The 23,892-nt window shown below is 42.5% G+C and overlaps 1 protein-coding gene across 1 annotated transcript in view; it reads left to right on the forward strand.

Annotated features, from left to right (window-relative positions):
• Positions 1 to 23,892, forward strand: part of VPS16 (VPS16 core subunit of CORVET and HOPS complexes) — a 1,917,946-nt gene that overhangs the window by 935,292 nt on the left and 958,762 nt on the right. The window contains exon 9 of the mRNA XM_044060689.1: positions 18,645 to 18,734. Within this exon, the coding sequence (XP_043916624.1) occupies positions 18,645 to 18,734 (90 nt within the window). The remainder of the gene's footprint in view (positions 1 to 18,644; positions 18,735 to 23,892) is intronic.

Raw genomic sequence — 23,892 nt, forward strand, 5'->3', positions numbered from 1 at the left:
GGTTCCAAAGGCCATGGACTGTCACAAGTAGTAACTATGTTTACTGCATCTATCCTTTCTTTGAGTCTCTTGCATAATTTATAATGAACTGGTTAAAGCAGTGGGCACAGGCATAGCTATGAGTTGCCATGCTTGGCTCCATTTCTGTGACTTTGTGGACAACTTTAAAGCATTCTTTGTGAGTGACCCTCTTAATGTGCCTACCCTTTTCAAACCTAAAATTAAGGGAAAACTACTGAAAATTAACAGGAAGAGAAGACATTGTTTGCCATTGGAAAATGTTTTGGAACCACTTAAAAATTCTTTTCTACAAGAGGGGTTCCAAATGTCAATCCCAGTGCTTTTCCTTTGATTCCTTTTCAAATAGGGTCAGCCATGGCAGAGTATGCCCCTTTAACAGATGCCACCCAAGGGGCAGAGGGGTTCTCAAACTCAAGGATTCTGAGGCCCTTCTTCTGGGAAGCCATCTCAGCATCCTTAAGGATTTGCCTGAGTTCTTACTCTGGAGGTAGTTAAGGGTTGACTCTGTCTTCACTTGGACTTGTGGATGGCCATTGCACAGGAAAACTGGTTAATGGACATATTACCTAGAGGCTACATAATTCCCTACTGTGGAAACCCCAACCCTCATCCTTGCCCCTCCCAGATTTTCCACACCAGATGGCAACAACAAAGTAGATCACTCAACTTGTTCAAAAAAAGAGAGATCCAAATGGTCTTAGCAGACCAGAGAGTGTCAAGAATCAATTTCAGATTCTTTTTAGCTCCCACAGAATCAAAGACCCTCAAACCCATCTTGGATTTAACTGGCCTAAACTTTTTTTTAAGAAATTCCAGATAGTTATGATGCAAGCCATACTCCTTTGCTCTATAGAGCAGTGCAGATGGTGTACAGGATTCCTTGTATTTATAAAAATATGATGTTCTTCATAGTCAGTGTTGCAGTACTGATTCTTGGGTCTTCCTGCAATGCAGAAGCTAGTGACTGACCCCAATTTTCAGAGTCTTTGCATCATCCATAGCCAATGGACATCTGAAGACCAATGTCTGGACATCAGGGTATAAGAAGGGTGTCCATCGGCACCATCTTAATTTCTTTCACGCTGTGCAATTCACTGTGCTTCACGTGTGTTCAAAATGCTTGCAGTCCCTCATTCAGTTTATTTTTCCAGAGTGTCACCTCCTTCCTTACTTAGGGAAGATTCCACACCCTACTGTAGAAAGTAGGTCTCCTCAGCCAGGCCAAGAGATCTGTCTTCCATACTCACCTAGTCATACTCAGGCTAACAACCTGGAAGATTGGATTTTTACACCAAGGAATGTCTCCTGTCCCGCAGATTTGCTTTCCATTCTGAAAGAGGCATAAAAAGTCAGTAAACTGCAGGTACCATGTAGTCTGGCAGATATAGCAAGCCTTGCATTGCAGGTGAGGGATTGCTGCCACTTGGCTCGAAGACCAAAGGTAAAGGGGTTATAAATGCCTTATACCAAGACTATTACTTTGTTGGATTTTAAACTATAATTACCATAAAAATAAAATGCAGTTATTATTCTAAAAAGTAAAAGAAGCAGACTTCCAAAAAGCTCCTCAGTGAGCAAGTCTTTCAGGAAATCAAATTATTATCTCAGTTAGTAGTTAGAGAGGTAGAAAAAAATACAATCTCAGCATTACTCCTCAGTAGGCTGTCTATTTGAGAAGTCTCAGTAACAATATTAGTAAAACCACAATGTGAAGAAAAATACTCTGTACACAGTTTGATTAAGTTTAGTAGATCTTTATTCATCTTCTGCAGAATGGCAGATAATCACTGTGAGCTTGGTGAACAGCTGTGGTATGTTGGCTTACATTTATATCCCAAAATGTGGATGTGTGTGTGGGGAGGTGTCTATCCTGGAGGTGTGACAGTGGTGATGTGACACTTCCTGGGGCTGGACATCTTACAGAGTAAATGCCCTTTCCAACCCCAAAACATGCAGTCTAGCAACAACGTTTTAATAGCACTAATGTTTTGATTTGTTCAGTAACTCAGTCCTATTGTATAACATCCCTCGGGTTAGCAGCTCAATTAGTTTATGGCCTTGTTTCCTGCATTACAGGACTAAGGTTAGAACAAGCCTTCTTTCAGCAATATTACGGTGTCTGGCCCCATTGGACATTAGGTTAGCTAATGGTTTGGCTCGAACGTACACCCATCAACTGTTCCCTCCACCAAAAGCCCTATCCAGCTTAGTTATGCTCCTTATTTTTCTGTTTTTAAAATTCTTCAACATTATAGAATGTGTCACCCCCAACCCCACTGCTGCCGCCCCCCCACATTGCTCAGACCACTTTAACTACTTCTCTGGCCCTGCATTAGTCCTGGGCTAAGGATCAATTTTACCTTATTCCCTAACCATAGTACTATTTGCAGGCATCCTTACACGTGCATGTACACACAAGCCTCTGGCTCATTCAACACCAGACCACATGACTCACTAACATCTTAAAAAATGTCAAACCGAATACTCAAACCTGACTACAAAACCATTTTCCATCAGTAGTTGGGGATGTTAATAATAGTATGTGTAGATTGTATGTGCATCTATCTTTAAGAAGTCATCCATGGGCTTGCACAAGTGTATAGGTGCTGAGCACAAGCAAGCCTGACTGCCATTTTGTAGTAAGCTGTTGAGATGTAAGCATGTATGTATGTAACGTATGTCTGTTAGCCAGTTTGTTTGTATTTTATGATGCTGTTATCCATCTTGATGTGCCTCTATGTATTAAAGCATCTAAATGAAATACCCTGCCTACTTGTCATCTGTGTTAGAGAGGGATGAGTGAGATGGTGTCAGAAGTGGCATGTCTAAGACAACTTGAGGCCAGGATGGAGTCCAAATTTTACTGTTTAAGATCGAGAAGCACTCATTTGAAACTGCAGGAATATAGAGGAGTGAATCATGCCTACTGTATGTATACTTCGCAAAACAAGGTACAAACAAGCAAAATCTGCGGGTAATGCTACTCAGTGCTAGAAGTCTAAACCTCAAAATGCACTCACTCGAGGCACTCCTTAAAATGGAGAACATCGACATCTGTGCAGTGACAGAGACCTGGTTCAAGGCTCCAGAGAGCACCCCTGCATTACCAGGCTATAATTCATACCACACCTTTCGGCCACCTAACTTGGACCGAAGCACTAAAGGTGGAGGCGTGTCCATATTCATTAAGGATATCCACACTTCCAGGCAAGTTGCGCAGCATAATGCATCTGAGATTCTCCAAGTGCAACTAACTCTGGGCAAGACCGCAATCCAAATTGCTACAGATCCCCCACCATGCCCCAGGATTCCCACTCCTCATTTCTCGATGCGCTGGAAAATATTAGGGTACAACCTAACACACTAATAATGGGCGATTTCAACTACCCCACCATTAACTGGGAAAACTACTCATGTACTAACTCTTGTGCTCAACGTTTTCTGGAATTCATAAATTCCAATACCTTGGATCAACTTATCCACACCCCCACCAGGGGCAGCAATATCCTAGACCTGGTCATTACCAACATGGGCAACTGGTGTTCCACACCAGAGGTCAATTCCTCGTTGGTCAGATCCGACCACAAGCAAATCACCCTAGACATCCACATCCTAGCCCCACCCCCCATTAGGGAAACTACCATAAAAAATTTCTCCAAAGCCAACTTCACGCTTCTTAAGACAGAAGTGGCAAACTTCACAACACCCATGCTGACAGACAGTAGAGATAAGACTGCTGAATCCTATACAATTGCACTTTATAAGCACTTACACAAGAGCATGGATCATGCAATCCGTAACAGAACCAAGATGCTATCCTCCAAAAAAAGGAAGCCAATCTGGTGGTCTCCTGCTATAAGCAAACTCTACAACAGAAGAAAGAAACTGCTGCAAAAAAGAGTAAAATCCCATGATTGGAGGAACTCAGTGGTCAGCCTCAGTAAGAAGCTGAGATTCCTCATAAAATCCTCCAAAGCTAGTTACGAAAACAAAATCGCCACTGATTCTAAAGACAACCACAAAGCATTCTATAGCTATGTCAAGAATCTCAGTGGCAACACTCAGATCTGCTCTGAGTTACAGCACAATGGCACTAAATATACAGAACCAACTGATATTGCCAACATCCTGGCAGATAGGTTCAGTGCTAACTTTACCCCTCTCTCATCCCCTAAAGGGCCCATCTCTATACCGGAAGAATGCAAAGTACCTGTAATCACAGCAGCACAGGTAAAAAACACACTCTCCAAAGCCGAGAACACAGCATCCATGGGACCTGACAACATCCCAGGCTGTGTTCTACATGAACTACAGAACGAACTGGCACTCCACCTAAGTACCATTTTCAATCATAGCCTCACCTCAGGCTTTGTGCCCACTGAATGGCACACAGCAACGGTTATCCCACTCCACAAAGGGGGAGCCACCACGGACCCCGGGAACTACCGCCCCATTAGCCTGGTCTGCAAGGCTGTAGAGCGTATCATCATGGAACTTATAAACAGTGACATTGGTAATCTCCAAACTCTGGACCCTACCCAGTTCGGGTTTGTAAAAGGTAGATCATGTCTCCTAAACCTGATAGACTTCTTTGAAGCGGTCACCAAAGCTGTAGATAAGGGTAAGGTGGTACACGCAGCCTATCTAGATCTCGCCAAGGCTTTCAACACCATCTCCCACTCTGGAATTATAGACAGACTCACTAAACTAGGTATAAATCTCTATGTCACAAGATGGGTTGCCAACTGGCTCACTGACCGAACCCACACTGTGAAAGTAGCAGACTCTAAATCCAACTTCAGACCAGTGACAAGTGGAGTGCCACAGGGTTCAGTCCTAGGTCCTCTCCTGTTTGGTATCTACTTCTCTGAAGTACAGGCTAACACAGAAGGTCTTTGGCTAACAAAGTTTGCAGATTACTGCAAACTAGGAGCCATAATCAAGTCTCCTAATAATGTGGACATCCTACAAAAGGGCCTCACTGAGACAGATGCTTTATGTCAAAGCCATGGCCTCAAGCTCAATGCAAAAAAGTGCATTGTCATCCCTTTTGGTAAAAACTCTGTACCCATGAACTACCACATAGGCGGTAGTCTACTTAACACCGAAAGTGTGATGAGACCTTGGGACACAGGTGGATAGTAGTCTCTCCTTTGATAATCACATTGCCACAGTAGTCAGGAAATCTTTCTACGTGGCACACCTCATCACAAAAGGTTTCTCATCCAGGAAAAAAAGAGGTCATTGTTCCCCTCTACTCATCACTCATTAGACCCATTATAAGAACACAATGCCTCTTCTGGTATGTACCTCACAAGACATCTACAACAACTGGCAAGGCCACAGAAATACCTCATAAAGAGGATTATCGGCCTCAAACAGATGCCCTATGCAGCCCATCTCAAAAAAACTCCAGCTTTACTCTGTCGCATATCGCCTACTCAGAGGCGATCTCTGCCTAACATACAAAGCTATGTCAAACCCAGAGCTGTTGGACATGCTTCATATAAAGAAATCCCAATCCTTCCGAGCTACATGCTCTAGGGACCTAAACCTTGTCACCACAATAAACAGAAAATGCTGGAGGGATGGATTCCTGTCTCAGAGACTTCCCATACTATGGAACAAACTACCCATCTATATGAAACAAAGCTCCTCATTAGCATTCTTCAAGAAAAATCTTGATGATTGGATGGGAGATAAGAAATTCACCCCGGGGATCATTTCTGTGGCTCTGCTTGACAGGGGCACAGGAAAATAATTTTTGGGGGTGGCAAAAGCCAGGGTACCGTTTGGCTATGCTTATATAGACTGTTGGATGGTAAGGAGGTTATAGAACGGGGCGGGGGTGTTCTAAAGTTTGGGTATGGCATAAGAGAATAAAGCTTCATCTGCAGAGTTACTGGATTTGGTGACCAGAAGATTTTTGCTGTTGGAGCAAAGGGATCTAGAGGAGCAGTAAGTTTGGAGAAGGTTCTGAAGTGATGGGATTTTATGAGGATGGTTTATTAGTTTGTGGGCAAAAGAGAGTTGTGGGAGTTCCAGCCAATCTCCTCCTCTTAGTGAGTGGCAGTGGTGGTTGCAGTAGGATGTACCTGTTGCAAATTTTGCTATCTTATTGTAGCAGGTTTCAAGCCTGTTTGAGTCAAATTGTCTAAGGTTGGTTAGTACAGGCGAGGCATAGAGTAAGGTGGATATTAATTGGGAGTAGACAATGCAGGTTTTAGCTGGCTTGGTTAGGTATAGCTTGTTTCTATAAAGTGCTCCAAGATTTTTGTGCACTTTTTTCATGGTAAGAGATATGTGGACATCAAATTTGAGTTTATCAATCTCCACACCAAGAAGTTTGGTGTGATCTGAAGGGGAGATTATGGTATTTTCTTTGGCAAGGATCTTGAAGTGGGCGGGTGATTGGATTTGGAGGGTTGGAAGATAAGGAGTTTGGTTTTGTTAGGATTTAGTAGAACATGGGCTTTGGATAGCCAACCTTCTACTGATGTAAATGATTCTTGTGTGATATTTTGAAGTTCTGGTAGAGTGGGGGCACAGCAGATGAAGGTGGAGTCATCTGCATATTGTATGAGGGAAGCATGCTTTGTGGAGGTACGTAGATTAATGGTGAACAGGGAAAATAGTAGGGGGCCAAGGATGGAGCCTTGGGGGACACTGAGAGAAATGGGGAGACGAGGTGATAAGGTTTCTTTCCAGATGACTGATTGTTGTCACCCGGTCAGATAGCTTTGGAACCAGTTGGTGGCCGAGTGGGAGAAGGAGAGATGATTGAGAATGGAGAGTAGCATTTTGTGTGATACCATGTCAAATGCCTTGGGTAGATCTAGAAATATAGCGGTGGAGAATAATCCGTTGTTTTTATGATGGAGGATAGTGTTGGTGAAAGAGATCAAGGCAGTAGTCGTGCTGTGATATGGCCCGAAGCCATGTTGGGGTTTGGCGAAGAGATTGTTAGCTAGGAGGTGGTGAAGTACCTGAGAGTTAATGGATTTCTCCAGGATCTTGGAGAGTGGGGAGAGGATGGCCACTGAGATTTGGCAGATATACGAGTTTACAGAAAAGCACACAAATATGCTTACAGATGAGAACAGTTGTAGAAGGCACAGTGATAAGGCTCATGTTAATCACATGCAGCACGTGGTTAAAAGAAACAGACCTGAGCGCATGGTAGCAACTGTGGCCCCTACAGCACTCACTGGTAAACCTCAGAAATTTCTAGCAAATTCCAGAGTTCGCACGGTCTCAGTGAAGCATAAGAGTGAGTCAGCAAACTCAAAGCATGAGCCCCAACCTAGTCTTGTTTCCAACTGTCGTTATTGTGGTGGAAATCATGAATCTAAAAGGGAAAAATGTTTAGCTTTTGGTCAGCAATGCCAAAAATGGAATAAATGGCATAATTTCAAGAGGTTTTGTAAATCAAAAAGACCGCAGTCTTTTATTAGAAGGGAACATTTTAAGAAACGATTTGATCAATTAGAGAGCTGTAACCCTCCTCTCTCTGTTGATGGTGTGTTAGTGGTTCATGAAATAGTTAATGCAGTAGATTTATGGCCAAAGAATGAAGTATTTTTTACTCTCTGGATCAATGGCAAGCCTACAGAGCTCGAAATCGATACAGGTTCCAAGTGCAGTGTTATGTCAGCAGAAACATTTGCTAGAATTTGTCATGGTGAAAGGCTTGATTTGGCAAGGTGTGCGAAGCTTGTTACTTCTGGAGGTGAAGACATTCAGACTAAAGGCTCAATAGTGCTTTCATGTTACTCTGCTGGAAGATGTTATGACTTATGTTATGTGGTTAAGAAGCATGTCTAGTCATTATTGGGGCTCAGAGATAGTTTGAGAATGGGACTGCTTTCAAAAGCAAACTTCACGTTACTTAAGACCGAGGTGGAAAGGTTCACAGCCCCCATGCTAAAGGACAATGCTGTCCAAGCTGCTGAAACCTTTACAAAGGCACTCTATGAGCATCTGCAGGAATGCATGGATCATGCTATCCCAAGTAAAACCAAGACTCACTCCTCCAGGAAAAGGAAACCAGTCTGGTGGAGCCCTGCCATAAACAAGCTATACAACAGAAGGAGGAAACTAATAAAGAAAAGAGTAAAAGAAGGAAAGACATCCCTGATCAGTATCAGCAAGAAACTATGATCCCTCATTAAATCATCCAAGGCTAGTTTCGAAAGAAAAATTGCTAATGACTCCAAAGATAACCACAAAGCGTTCTTTAGCTATGTCAAAAACCTAAGTGGAAACTCTCAGATCTGCTCTGAGTTAGTGCAGAATGGCACAAAATACACTGAACTGACTGATATTGCCAGCATTCTGGCAGACAGGTTTAGTGCAAACTTCACCCCCTAAAGGGCCCATAACCATACCAGAAGAATGTAGGGCCCCGTCAGTCACCGACACGCAGGTTAAAACAGCCCTATCCAAAGCCAAAAACACAGCTTCAATGGGACCGGATGGTGTCCCAGGCTGTGTCTTACAAGAGCTCCAAAATGAACTAACCCCTCACCAAACACATTGTTCAAACTCAGCCGCTCTACAGGTTACGTACCCACAGAGTGGTGCACAGCAACAGTTATCCCGCTCCACAAAGGACGAGCCACAATGGACCCTGGGAACTATCGCCCTATAAGCCTGACTAGCCTGGTCTGCAAGGCTGTGGAACGCATCATCATGGAACTCATTAACAGAGACATTGGGAACCTCCAAACCTTGGACCCTACACAGTTTGGCTTTGTTAAGGGCAGATCATGCCTCCTAAACCTGGTGGTCTTCTTTGAGGCGGTCACCAAGGCATTAGACGAGGGAAAGGAGGTCCACACTGCCTACGTAAGCCTCACAAAGGCTTTAGACACACTTCCCTATTCTAGTATTATAGACAAGCTCACCAGCTTGAACTTAAACCCCTATGTCACGAGATGGGTTGCCAGCTGGCTCATGGAATAGAACCTACACGGTGAGAGTTGCAGGCTCTACGCCCGTCTCTAAACCGGTTACAAGTGGCGTCCCCCAGGGCTCTGTCCTAGGACCCCTCCTGTTCGGTATATACTTCTCAGAGGTACAGGCAAGCATAGGAAGACTATGGCTGACCAAGTTCACAGACGACTGCAAACTAGGGGCCATAATTGATTCTCCGGCTGATAGACACCCTCCAGATGGGTCTGTCTGAGATGGATACCTGGTGTCAAAATCATGGCCTCAATCTAAATGCCAGAAAGTGCATAGTCATCCCGTTTGGAAAAAAACTAAGTACCCGTGAACTACCACATAAGTTTTAGTCCTCTAAATACAGAAAATGTAATAAGGGATCTGGGGACCCAAGTAGATAGTAATCTCTCCTTTGATAATCATATTGCCAAGGTGGTTAGAAAATCCTATGTGGCCCACCTAATCACAAAAGGGTTCGCATCTAGAACAAAAGAGGTTATTGTGCCTCTCTACTCATTGCTCATTAGACCCATCATAGAATACAACGCCCCATTTGGGATGTAACAAAGTTCGCAGATGACTGCAAACTAGGAGCCATTGCCAAGTCCCCAAATGATGTGGACATCCTACAGAAGGGCCTCACTGAGACAGATGCCTGGTGTCAGAGCCATGGCCTCAAGCTCAATTTCAAAAAGTGCAGTGTCATCCCCTTTGGTAAAAACTCTGTACCCATGAACTACAACATAGGCAGCAATCTACTTAACACCGAATGCGTGATAAGAGACCTTGGGAACTAGGTGGACAGTAGTCTCTCCTTTGATAGTCACATCACCACAGTAGTCAGGAAGCCCTTCTACGTGGCACACCTCATCATAAAAGGGTTCTCATCCAAGAAAAAAGAGGTCATTGTTTCCCCTCTACTCGTCACTCATTAGACCCATTATAGAGTACAATGCCCCTTTTGGAATGTACCTCACAAAACATCTGCAGCAGCTGGAAAGGCCACAGAAGTACCTCACAAAGAGGATTACTGGTCTCAATCAAATGCCGTGCACTGACCGCCTCAAAAAACTCCAGCTTTACTCCGTAGCATATCGCCTACTCCAAGGTGATCTCTGCCTAACATATAAAGCTGTGTCAAACCCAGAGCTGTTGGACATGCTACACCTAAAGAAATCCCAATCACTCCAAGCTACATGCTCTAGGGACCTAAGCCTTGTCACCACAATAAACAGGACATGCTGGAGGGATAGATTCCTGTCCCAAAGACTTCCTGTACTCTGGAACAAGCTACCTATCTATGTCAAGCAAAGTTCTTCATTAGCACTCTTCAAGAAAAATCTTGATGAGTGGATGGGAAATAGAAAATACACCCCGGGGATCACTTCTGTGTGTCTGCTCGACAGTGGCACAGGAAAATAACTTTCTTGGGTGGTGTGAGCCATGGAACCTTGCTGGCTAGGTTTACGTAAGCCCTTGGGCCGATAACCTAGTACCTACTTATGAACCTATAAGACACCTGCAACAGCTGGAAAGACCACAAAAGTACCTCACCAAGAGGATTACTGGCCTCAAACAGATGCCGTATGCAGACCAACTCAAGAAACTCCAGCTGTACTCGGTTGCATACTGCTTACTCAGAGATGATCTCTGCCTGACATACAAGGCCATGTCCAACCCAGAATTGATGGATATGCTCCACCTAAAAAAAAACAAATCCCGGAGAGCCACACGCTCTAGAGATATAAACCTCACCACAACGATAAATAGGACATGCTGGAGGGATAGATTCCTGTCCCAGAGACTCCCCATGCTTTGGGACAGGATTCCATTATACATCAGGCAGAGCCCCTCACTAACACTCTTCAAGAGAAACCTTGACGGGTAGATGGAAAACAGAAAATTTACCCCGGGGATCACTGCAGTGGCTCTGCTGGACAGTGGCACAGGGAACTAATGGCTCTGCTGGACAGATGCACAGGGAACTAATCTAAGGGGGTGGCGAAAGCCAACACATTCTGACTAGGCTTATAAATGCTCTTGGGCAGATAGCCTAGTACTTACCTATGAACCTATTTAATAAGGATGTCCACCACGTTAGCTTTAAAGGCCACTACTCTAATTTCACCCAGTACATTTTTTTACCTATGCTGATCTCTTCGAAGACAAACTAGGGAAGCTTCCAGTTGTGTACTCCATGAAGTTAGACCCAGAGGTCAGTCCAGCTTGAAAAATTCCAGTAGCCATGCAGGGCAGAGTCAGAGATAAAATGGTGCAACAAGGTGTAATTTGTCCAGTTGCCGAACCAACTGAATGCATATCTTCCATGGTGGTAGCTCATAAGAAAAGCTCAGATGACATCAGAATATGTATTGACTCACAAGATTTGAATAAAGCACTAAAAAGACCTCCTCATTCAATGTCCACAGTATTTGAATTTGCAGCCTTAATGCCAAATGCCAGTGTTTTTTCTGCCTTAGATGCATATCCTTCATTTTGGCAAATTCAGCTTGACAAAAAATTCTCATTGCTCTCTACTTTCACTGCTCCGTTTGGAAGGTACAGATATTTGAGAATGCCATTTAGGATAAATTCTGTAAGTGAAATCTTTCAGCATGCAATGGAGCAACTTTTTTCGGGTATTCCTGTGCCGTTATAGTAGGCATACTAGTAGGAGGTAATGGTGAAGCAGAGCATGACAGAAACCTCAGAAAAGTTTTGGAAAGTGCATGTCAAGTGACTCTTAAGCTCAATCCACAGAAATGCAAATCCAGGCTTCAAGAGATTACGTATGTTGGTCATTTATTTACTAGTTCAGGCCTACGACCAGACCCTTTTAAGCAAACAGCCATTGTCAAGATGCCAGCTCCAGACAATGTTCAAGCCCTGCAACATTTTCTTGGCATGGTTAACTATCTAGGCAAGTTCATTCCAGACTTAAGGCAACTGTCAGCATCGTTTAGAAAGCTGACACGTAAAGACGTATCATGGTCTTGGTTAGAACAGCACCAAAGAGCATTTGATGTCTTGAAACAGAGAATTGCTAGTCCACCAGCTCTCAGGTACTATGATGTTCATAAGCCAGTTACGTTTTCCTGTGATACTTCAAAATTTGGTCTTGATGCAGTCATTCTATAAGAGGGTCAGCCTGTTGCCTATGCATTGAGAACTCATCCAAACTGAATTGCAGTATGCCCAGATCAAGAAAGAACGTTTGGCAGTTGTGTTTGCATGTTCGATGTTCCATGATTATGTTTATGGAAAACCTATTCAGAATGAAACAGTCCACCGACCCCTAGTCACTATCTTGAGAAAGCTTATGCATTCAGCTCTAGTCAGACTGCAATGTGTAATGTTGAGATTGCAAAAGTATAATTTTAATCTTGTCTACAAGAAAGGCAAACTTCTTTGTCTTGCTGATGCATTATCCAGATTGCCCAGAAACATCACTAAACAAAAGGAGAATGTGAACCTTGATTTTGGAGTCATGGAAGTGAGAAATTGTTCTTCCACACTTCTTGATGAGCTGAGAGATCACACAACTACAGATCCAGTTTTACAGAGGCTCAACCAGTTTATCAATCAAGAATGGCCATCAAAGCAGTCTAGTTTAGCTCAAGAAGTGCAATCCATACAGAGATGAGATTTTGTCTGACAAAGGTATTATGAAAGGTCCAAAAGTAATTGTTCCAAAGTCCTTGCAACAAGACTACATTACTATCTTGCATCGTGGTTACCCAGGAACTGACTCTGCCATAAGAAGGGCTAGATAATTAGTATTTTGGCCTTCTGTGTCACAAAGACATTGAGAGAGCACTTTCATCTTGTTCTTCGTGTAGTAGTACAAAGTCACATCAGCAGAAGGAGCCACTTCATCTAGACCAGATTCCTGAACTACCTCGGTCGACAGTAGCCACTGATATCTTCGAGTGGAATGGTTAACATTATTTGGTGTTAGTAGATTTACTCCAATTGGTTCGAGATTGACCTACTTCCCAATCTAGCATCCAGTACTGTCATTACTAAGATGAAGTGTCATTTTGCAGTACATGGTAGACCACACAAAGTTATTTCTGATAGTGGCACGCAGTTTACAAGCCAACAGTTCAAAAGATTTGCTGAAGAGTGAGAATTTACTCATGTCACAAGTAGCCCCGAGTACCCGCAGTCAAGTGGTTTGGCAGAACGTGCAGTTCAAAATGCAAAACAATTACTTGCAAAGTCAAAACAAGATAATGGTGATGTTTTCCTGAATATCTTGAATCTCAGAAGTGTTCCTCATGATAAACCCCTTGGTTCATTTGCCCAGAGGCTTCTATCGAGACAAACTAGAACCACATTACCAATCCGTAGTCAGTTGTTGATTCCATGTGTTAAGAATAACAGGTCAGTGAAAGCCAATCTGTTGCGGAAGCACCTAACCCATAAGTCCTACTACAATAAAACCAGCAAACTGCTCAATCCATTACGAGAAGGAGAAGCGGTAAGGATGCAAACGTCCAGAGATTGTGATCGGATTGCAATCATGAAGAATATTTGCCTAGAACCGAGATCTTACATTGTGGAATCCCAAGGAGAAGAGTTTAGGTGGAATCGGAAGCATTTAATACCAGTGTCCAAGCCTACCACATCACATAGCCTGTGAGAAAGACTCCTTATATCAGAGTGAGCTGTCCAGTTTTCCAATTCCAGAGGAAATTTCAGAGAATATTCCTATTCTTGTGACGAATCCAGAAGTTCCTGATACAAGTTGTTCACCGGAGACTGTCCGTGTTGCAAAATTCAGTCCAGATTGTTACATTACAAGATATGGTAGTATCTGTAAACCAGTTTGTATTTTATGATGCTGCTATCCATCCTGATGTGTTTCTTACATTAAAGCATTTAAACAAAATACTCTGCCTAGTTGTCATCAATGTTAGAGAGGGACGAGCAACAGTCTGGTTAATAAAAATGGCAACCCCACACACACACACACACACACACACACACACATACACACACACAATGGAGGCAGCAGCTGTGAGCAAAATTCTTTTGCTGATTTTTTTTTTTTCGTGGTTTTGTCTTTTTTGGAGTTTTTGGAAATAAAACTGGCACGCAAGTTTTCCTTTAATCTGTTTTGCAGAAGGCAGATCTGATGAACCTCAATAATGTGAAAGCACTGGAGTACAAGTAAAGAATTTATTTTTCAACAAAAATGTTTCCTTGCACTATAAGTTCTTTGGAGAAACAAAAGTCTAGTTTAGAACATTAACCACCCCACAATACCCGTATGCAAAGCATTGTATGACTTAGCATGGATTGTTCATTAATAACTTTTTAATGATGTAAATGGTTGAAAAATATATAAAATAAAATAAATAATTAAATAAAAAAATAGAACAAATGGAGAATATATAAGATTTATGTAATGCTCACATCGCCATTCAAGGGTAGGGAACTCTGTAATATGTCCAGGCACGGGGCATGTCACATCACCATTGGCAGTCCCCCAGGACGGACACCTCTCCACACACACTTCCGCATTTTGGGATATAAATGTAAACCAACATGCCACAACTGTTCACTAAGCTCACGGCACATATTTGCCATTCTGTAGAAGATGAATAAAGATCTACCGAACTGAATCAAACAGCGTACAGAGTATTTTTCTTCAGATGGAGATTTTACTGAAATTGTTAGATTTCTCAGACAGCCTACAGAGGTGTAATGCTGAGACTTTTTTTTTCCTTTTTTCTCTCTCTACCTAATGACTGAGATAAAAATTTGATTTCTTGAAAGATTTACCCACTGAGGAGCTTTTTAGAAGTGTGCTTCTTTTACTTTTTAGGAGTATAACTGGCATTTTATTATTACGGTAATTATAGTTTAAAATCCAACAAGGTAATAGGCTTGGTATAAGGCATTTATAATTACCTTTGGTATTTTGTTTTTTATTCTAAAGGAAGCAAGGAAACCAAAGAAACCCAATACCAAAAAACCATACCTTGCAAAATGGAAGAGATTTTCTACCTGTTGTCACAGCAAGAGCACCAACCCTTTTTGGGCATACATCATCTCAGTCTTGTAGTACTTTTCAGGCCTGTTTAGATAAGAACTTTCCTGTTCCAGCTTTAAGGTACATACATCTGCAGTACTCCACCTATCTTCTCACACCCCCACATGAAGCTTTTCCTAAAAGGGGTAATTCATTCTAGAACACCCAGAGAGAACCATATTCCTGCCCGGGATCAACATTATATGTTAGAGGGACTCAACTTGCCACCCTTACCTGTTGCCACTGCCTTTCTAAAACTGCCTTTCTAAAGATGCTCACATGGAAGACCACTTTCCTTATAACTGTCACATCAGCTGGGAGGGTCTTAGAGCTGCAAGTCCTCATATGTAAAGAGTCTTTTACTTTCCATCACAGGGATAGGGTAGGGTAGCCTTTAGGACAAACCCATCGTTTATGCCTAAGATGGTATCAGAGCTTACACTAAACCAGGCTATCCATCTCCCAGTGCTCCAAATCCTCCATTCCTTACATGTGTGCAGACAGATCAGGTACCATCTAGACAGGACAAAAACCTTCATAGAGTGGACCAATTACTGGTGGCTTTTGCAGAGGGTAAACAGGACAAACCTGTCTCCAAATATACCACCTCTAAATGGATAGCTAACTGTATTATGTTCTGTTACTCCTACCATGAAAAAAATCTTCCTGGGCATGTTAAAGCCAATGCCACCAGGCATGAGCCAACTACCACTGCTTTTGTCAAAGAATTTCCTACCCAGGTCATCTAGAAGCAACCACATGGAACTCAGAGAACACTTTTACAAAACACTATAACCTAGGCTATGTCTCTAGGGCTAGAGCAGGTTTCACTACTGCCATCCTGCAAAAACATATTTTCTGTGGTCATACAGGTGGCCTACCACCTTCCTATTAGTTTTAGAGTCCTGCAAATAATCAGCACTGCAATATTGACTATAAAGAAGTCCTGGTTGCCCAAATCCAATTGCTACTATACCCATTTCGCAACTTTCCTTTCACTTCCAACCAGTTTCCACATCACTTATCCAAACCCTGATTAAGAAGTTAAAACCAACCACCCTTTCTGCAGATCTCCTCTCTGCAGAGTACCTACAAAAAGCTACAGATGTCATACCATACTCCATCTCCATCCTGATTAACAGAACTATATCAGAAGCTTCAATCCCTTCTATCTGGAAGAGATCCCATGTTATTCCACTCCATAAAGGTGGCAATTCTACTGAACTGTCAAATTACAGACCTATAGCTATTCTATTACCCCTGGCTAAAATTATGGAGAAATGTATCCATAAACAACTGTTGAGCTGTCTTATCCAAAACAATCTACTTGCCAACTCTCAGCATGGCTTTAGACCATATCACAGCACCACCTTGGCTCTCCTCTCCTTCTCAAACGTCATAAACAAAAAACGAAACAATAATATACTTCCTCAGCCCTCTTTCTTGATCTCTCCAAAGCCTTTGACATGGTAAACCACCAACTACTCATACACACACTGAAAACCTTTCCGTAGACAACCAGGCTATTCAATGGTTCCAATCTTATCTGAGTGGTAGACAAGCTGTCCTGTGGCAGGACAAGTTATCTACCCTTCTACCTATCACCCTTGGAGTCCCCCAGGGCTCCATATTAGGACCCCTTGTATTTTCTATCTTTATTAATGACCTGTATGTGGTCATCCCAAATGCAACCTGCATTCAATATGCAGATGATTCCACTTTAATTTGCTTAGCCACCTCCCCTTCTGATCTGCAGACTTTAACCCAAAATGCTTTTAATACAGTTGAAAACTGACTCTTTAATCGTCGACTCATATTAAATCCTAGCAAAACGAAGCTGCTGCTGTTCTCCTCCACCCGTAGGTCCTCCATACCAACCTTTACTATAAAATCTAACACCAGCACCATTATTTCACCAGATCCCTATACTAAACTTTTAGGTGTAATAGTAGACAGTAACCTTAAGTTTGATGTGTATATTAATCAAGCTATTAAAACAGTCAATAAAAAACTCACTATACAAGATTAAACCTTTCCTAACCCCACTAGCCAGGACTGTTATTGCCCGCACACATCTACTGTCCACCCTCCTTTATGCCTCCCCTTTAGTCACAAACTTGAGTAAAACTGACCTTAACAAACTATCAAGCTGCTATAATAACATTGCTAGATTTGCCACTGGAGCAGCATACAGAGCACACCACTGTCATAACTTAAATCATCTAGGGTGGCTTGAATTCCCTAGCCTACTCCAGTACAACCAAATAATAGTTGCATGTAAGATTGTATACCAACTCGAAAACACACCTGTACTTAAAAACCTTATCACCCCCTACAGCAACCTCAAGACACTGTGCTCATCTCGCAGGCTACTAGTACAAACATTCAAAACCAACAACTCAGCTGGGGGACTCTCTGTTTGCCAACTCTGTTGGCAAAACTTGGAACTCTCTTCCTGCTGATCTTACTTTGGTTCCCTCTATAACCCAGTTCAAAAATAGCCTTAAGCAGTACTTATGCGTTGGCTATGTCCTTGTTCTAACCCTGAATAACTCCTACCCTATAACCATATGTTAAAATAGGACTTTTTACTACACTTAGACTGCATGTTATTGTTAGTCTATGACCTGCTTATGCTCTGATGTGTGAGATTATATGTCTTATATCCTTTTATTGAATGGTAATACTGATATGAATTTGTAAACTGTGCTTAACATGTATAAATGAAATAATTTTCTGTATGTATTTTTGGAGCTTTTCTCCCTGGGCCTCCGCTGAAAATGGTCATGTATCCAGTCGGACTATCCCGGTCAACAAATGTAAAATAAAAATAAATAAAAAGAGCATAGTACAGTTGTGTCCCATTTAACATAATTGTAGATGTCCGAGCAGATCATTGTTGCAGTGCATACTCCCACCCTCCAACATCATTATCTGTTGACAGCTTGTCTCCCCCTTTCTGGGTACAAGGGTTAGAAGAGTTTTCTGCAGATAGTACTCTTAGCTGATTATCCCTTCTCATCCTCCTATGATTTTCCTCCTCCACACTCAAATTCAGACAACTGGGAAGGTCATGCTGTCCTCGGGCATGAGACTATTTGTTCTCTCTTTAGAAAGACCCGAAGGTGACACCGATGGATGCTGTACTTATACTGTAATGTCCAGACACTGGCCTTCAGACTTCCGTCAGCTAGAGATGATGCAAAGACTGTGGAAACTGGGCTAGTCATGAGCTTCTGCATGGCAACAAGACCAAGAATCAGTATTGCAACATTGATCTACTCAAACATATCTACAATAATGGTAAGTGGGACACAACTGTACGATATTAGTGTTTAACATGAAGTTATACTTTGAGGACAGTAGAAAAAAAATTTCCAGGCTTCCTTTTCCTACTATGTACTGTCACCATAATGTTCTGCATTACTTTGTCATAAAAATATTTTGGAGTGAAAAGTAGTTTGCATTTCCATTCCCTGAAGAAAATCCTTGGATAAGCAAAATATCAAACACATGCTAATCTGTCATAGTTTGATATTAGAGATGCTCAGATAGATTTAATTAATGTGTATAATAGTACTGATACATGTAATTGTACGCAGTTTGTGATTCACATTTTTTTTCCCTTTTTGGACAGGTGTACAAGGCCTAAGGGCAAAAAGCCTTCCGTGATCATCACTTGGGATAAGCTCCTCATGGTAGTTGGAAATTCAGAAGACACTATTCAATATCCTCTTTTGTGTTAAAGTACTTATGTGCATGACAAAATGATTTTTCATGGATCTTTTTGAGTTCCTGAATTAGAATTCAGTTAAATTTGTCTGTGCAGGACACCTTCATTTACATCTTTAAATTCACAAATTGTTTAGTTGCATTTATAAGTTCATAGGTAAGTACTCAGCTAACTGCCATTGTGGGCTATTTTAAACTTAGACAACTTCCTTTTTTGAGCTCGGAACAACCTATCCCATTTGGTTATAGATTGGCCTTGCCTATCTCGTGATCGATAACCATACACTTCCCCCATTCAGAATAACTGGGATCATATCATAGATAGTTTGAGGAGACTCATGTGTGGGATAAAGCATTTAAGAGCTGGCTTTAGTAGTGCAGGGAGCAGTCCTGGCATAAATTTTGTGTTTTCCACCCATAAATCTAAGTTGCAGTTGGAAATGGACAAGGATTTGTCATGGGAAGGAATGTTTGGGGGCATCACTGTCATTGATCTGTTATCTCTGCCATGATTTTCTGATTATTCCAATTTAGACCACAAGAAGAATAGGTTCCAGTGGTTTCAGAGTAAGTTTGTTGGTGGCATTTTTTTTTTTTTTGCCATAGGGTTCTGTTTTGGCTGTGCCTGCATTACTGTAGGCTATTAATGTCCATTATATATGTTGTAATATTTTTTATTCAGTTTTATTTGTTCCTTTGGCACTCTGATAAGGCATAAGGGTGTGCTTCATTATAACTTACATAATGCAGGTACATAAAATCGTTGTATGGAGGTGGCCAATTTTCACCAGTCCATTTTGTCTGCACTGACAGACACCACAGCACTGTGCATTTTCAGCTGAGGTGGCAGCTCTTTGGTGGTGTTACCAGGTGTCTGGTGTCCATCTTAAAAAATCATATTCTCAGTCTTTGTGTTATAGTGCATGAGTTGACACTGCCAATCTTTATTCTCAACTTGTCCTATAATTGCTTCTGACAGTCACCATTGATGTACACTAATGCCTTTTCTTGAATGGTGCTGAGTTGCAGATTAGCCGTTTTCTCAGGCAAAGTTTCTTAGTCTTACTTGAGCTGATAGAGGTATTTATAGCCAGTCCTAGTTTCCAGGTGTTCCTTGATGTCTTGAATACATCACAAGTTCTCACAGCTTGTGTGGCATGTCCTAATCTGCTCCCCCACCTACTGCAATTAGTCTTGAAAAACACACACACACACACACACACACACACACACACACACACACACACACACACACACACACACACACACACTCGGGAAGACATTGATCTCCTATTTATGACTTACAGTAATATCCCCACTCCTCTTGGACCCATTACTTGTCACACCTACCAAAAGAGGTATTTAAAAATTTTCAACCTCTTTGTGGTTAAGTGGATGTTCATCGTGTTACCCTGCTGCAGTCATCACACTTGGGTTATCCTGCCGTCAGACGGTCCCGCAGTCGGCCCGAATTCCAAAGTCTTGGTCCAGGGTCGGTTGCTGTCGCTTCTTCCCTGACGTCAGTGCGTCAGGGATATATAAGAAGCATCCAATGCCATTTTCTTCAGTCTTTCTTGCCGTGTGGTGCCCAAAGCAGAAGCAGTTCGCAAGTGCCGGTCGGCCGACACCTGAGATTTTCGATTTGAATTTCAGAACGATGTCTTCAATAAAGCTAAGTACCCCGTTGGGGAACATTTTCTTGCCTCAGTCCAATGTCAGAAAAAGTTAACAATTGCATTTCTTGTGGGAAGCAAATACCTCATAAGGACTTCCATTCCTATTGTATTCCTTGCCTAGGCCCAGACCACGACGTCACAGGTTGTTGGTTTTGCGCTAGGTTTAATAAACGCACTATCAAACGCCGTTTTGACTTCGCACGGTATTACTTTGGTAGGAAATTCAATTATATCATGCCGTCGGAGCAGCCGACGACCACAATTCATAAAAAATGCAAGGATAAGGGCAGGCAGCCTAGGAATAAGCCAGACCCCGAGGCCTTGCTGTTTCTCCGGTTTTCAGTGAGGCGCCTACGCAGCCCCTGATGACCGCAGAGCTGGAACCCCAGACAGCTGCCGACTCCCAAGCGGAGTCTACTAGGCCGACGCAGCCATCTACCGACACCGGAGCAGATTTAGACACCGGTGCAGAGGAAAGACCTTCGGTTGCAGAAGGTGTCTTCAGACCGACTACACTCACCATTAAATCTTATGCTAAGCTTAAAACTCCTTTAAAACCTAAGAAAACTGTTCATCAGTCTACAGGTCAAGGCCCCATGCCTAAGAAACAGATGCTTAAGATGGCTGAAGATTTAATTACCCTTATCAGGGGTTCCCATCCCCCTCCTGATAAAAGACCAAGACAAGAGGAAGATTATGCATCCTCTGGCCAGGTTTCTCTCTCCTCAGATTCTTCTGAGGAACAGGATTACATTTTTCCACCTTATGAGGATTCTGATGCTGAAGACTCTATTCCCTCAGCATCTCCCCCTGAAGACTACTCCTTTTGGGAAACATTACATACCATGAGGGAACATTTCCGCTGAGAAGGCCAGGATTACTCAGATTCTAAGAAAAGGCTCTGAGAGTTCCTTTTATTACCCCAGCACAGACCTCTTGCTATTCCTCCTGTTTTAGATATTGTGGATGATGTCTACTTGGAGTCTAGTTTAAATCCAGACTCTCTACCTCCTGCTCCAGCCAAACCAGACAGATACTACAGAGTACCTGACTCACACAAATTCCTTTATAAAAGCTCTGTAGCTGACCCAGAAACCATATCCCAGGGTACTAAGGAAACAAAGGCTTCTATGGCTAAAAATCCTGTGCCCTCTGAAAGAGATTCCAGAGCCCTAGATAGATGGGGAAAGAAAATATACACCTCTGCAACTCTGGCTATGAGAGCATTAAATTGCCAGTTTCACATGTTGAAATATCAACAATTCCTGATGTCTCAGTTAAAACAAAAAATAAGCACACACTCAGAACAGCTTGAATTCAAGGAAATGCAGGATCTGTTGCATGCAGCTGAACAGGTGGGCAAGCATACTTTACAATGCGGATTTGATTCACTGGAAGCTTCCTGTAGAGCAGCTGTTACTGGCTCAGTCATTCGTAGACATGCTTGGTTAAAAGAGCAAACCCTCCCTGACCATGTTAAAGCAAAATTATTAGATGCACATTTACAACAGGATGTATTATTTGGTGTCAAAGCAGAAGAGGTATTAAAGAAAATGGAGGATAAGGCTAAATCTATGCAAACGGTCAAGGATTTCTTGCAGGTACAACCCCCTCGCTTCAGCAGAAATTGGCCAACAAAAATTGGTCCTGTCCAGCTTCAGACAGATCACAGAGGGGCAAATACAGATGCCCAAGGGGCAGAGGTCAGTCACAGAGCCCTTAAAAACCTTGCCAATGGGGTTCTGCTACCCAGAAAAGAGGAGAAGACAGGCCCCAAGCTAGCAGAAGGCAGACACAATGACTCTATCCTCAAACTACCAAGCAAATCTCTCCTGGCAACACCCTTGGGAGGAAAACTAGCATTTTTGCAGACAACTGGCACATCATCACAAAAGACAAATGGGTTCTAAACATTGTCTCTCAAGGATGCTGATTCCACTTTCATACCTTACCAAGGATCAAAGGAATGCCAAACCTGCCACCAAATCAATGGGCAGAGGCACAAAAACAAATTACAGCTCTCATGAACATGAGAGTCATTCAGCAGGTACCTACACAGGAGCAGGGACAAGGATTTTACTCAAGACTCTTCCTAATTCCAAGAAAGGACAAATCATGGAGACCCATTCTGGATCTTTCAATTCTGAACACCTATCTGCAAGTACCAAAATTCAAGATGCTAACACTACAGCAGCTTCTTCCCATGCTGGGCAAGAATGCTTGGCTAGTCACTTTGGACCTCAAGGAGGCATACCTGCAGTTCCTATCAGACAAAATTGCAGAAGATACCTCTGCTTCATTGCAGGTTCAATGCATTATCAATTCTCTGCACTGCCCTTTGGCTTATCTACTGCACCCAGGGTCTTCACAAAATGCCTGGCACCAGTAATTGCATACTGCAGACAAAGAGGAATTCAAATATACCCATACCTGGACGACTGTCTTATTCAAGCAGAAAGCAAGGACATTCTTTTACAGCATCTGGCATTTGTCAAACACCTTCTAAGTTGCTTAGGGTACACAGTAAACGAAAAGAAATCAAAACTAGTACCCTCACAAAACATAACATTCCTGGGTGCCAGCTTGAATACAATGGCCCAGATGGCTTATCTCACGCCAGACAAACAACGACAGCTGTTTCAATATTTCAAAATAATGGCAACAAAGACCCAACTCCCTGCAAGAAAAATTCTGTAGGCCTTGGGATTCATGGCATCCTGCATACTACTAATACCATTTGCAAAACTGCATATGAGGAAATTACAATGGTACCTGAAAAGTGTATGGACTCAGCGCAGCCACAGCTTGGAAAAAATGATTCCACTCATTCCCTGCCTTCAACAGGAGTTTCTATGGTGGGCACAGGCATGTCACCTCAACATGGGTCAGCCTTTCACCTTACCCACAGCCAGGCAAACCATGACAACAGATGCATCGGACTATGCCTGGGGAGCACACATGGCAGGACAGTGCATTCAGGGCAAATGGACTACAGATCAGAGACACCTGCATATCAATCAAAAAGAAATGCTAGCAGTGCAGAATGCCCTAACAGCTTTCAAGGACCTTCTACACCCAGGACAACTACTAATAAGGACAGACAACACCACAGTTATGTGGTATATAAACAAGCAAGGGGGCACACATTCCTACCCTCTATGCAGGCAAGCAATGACCTTGTGGAACACTGCACTGTCATACCAGGTTCAATTACAAGCACAATTCCTGCCAGGAAAGAAAAACACATTGGCAGATGACCTAAGCAGAAACATCATGGATCCACATGAATGGAAACTAGAGCCACAAGTATTTGCAATGATAGCTCAAAAATGGGGATGCCCAGACATAGATTTGCAAGCCCTCACAAGGACTTTCCATACACTAGTTTGGAAAGTGGATGCTCTGTCATTCAGTTGGAAAACATTAACAGTGTATGCCTTCCCTCCACTGCCACTTTTAGCAAAGGTACTGCTGAAA

Source organism: Protopterus annectens, chromosome 2.part0 (genome assembly GCF_019279795.1).
Source record: "Protopterus annectens isolate FY-2018-M chromosome 2.part0, PAN1.0, whole genome shotgun sequence".
NCBI lineage: Eukaryota > Metazoa > Chordata > Ceratodontiformes > Protopteridae > Protopterus > Protopterus annectens.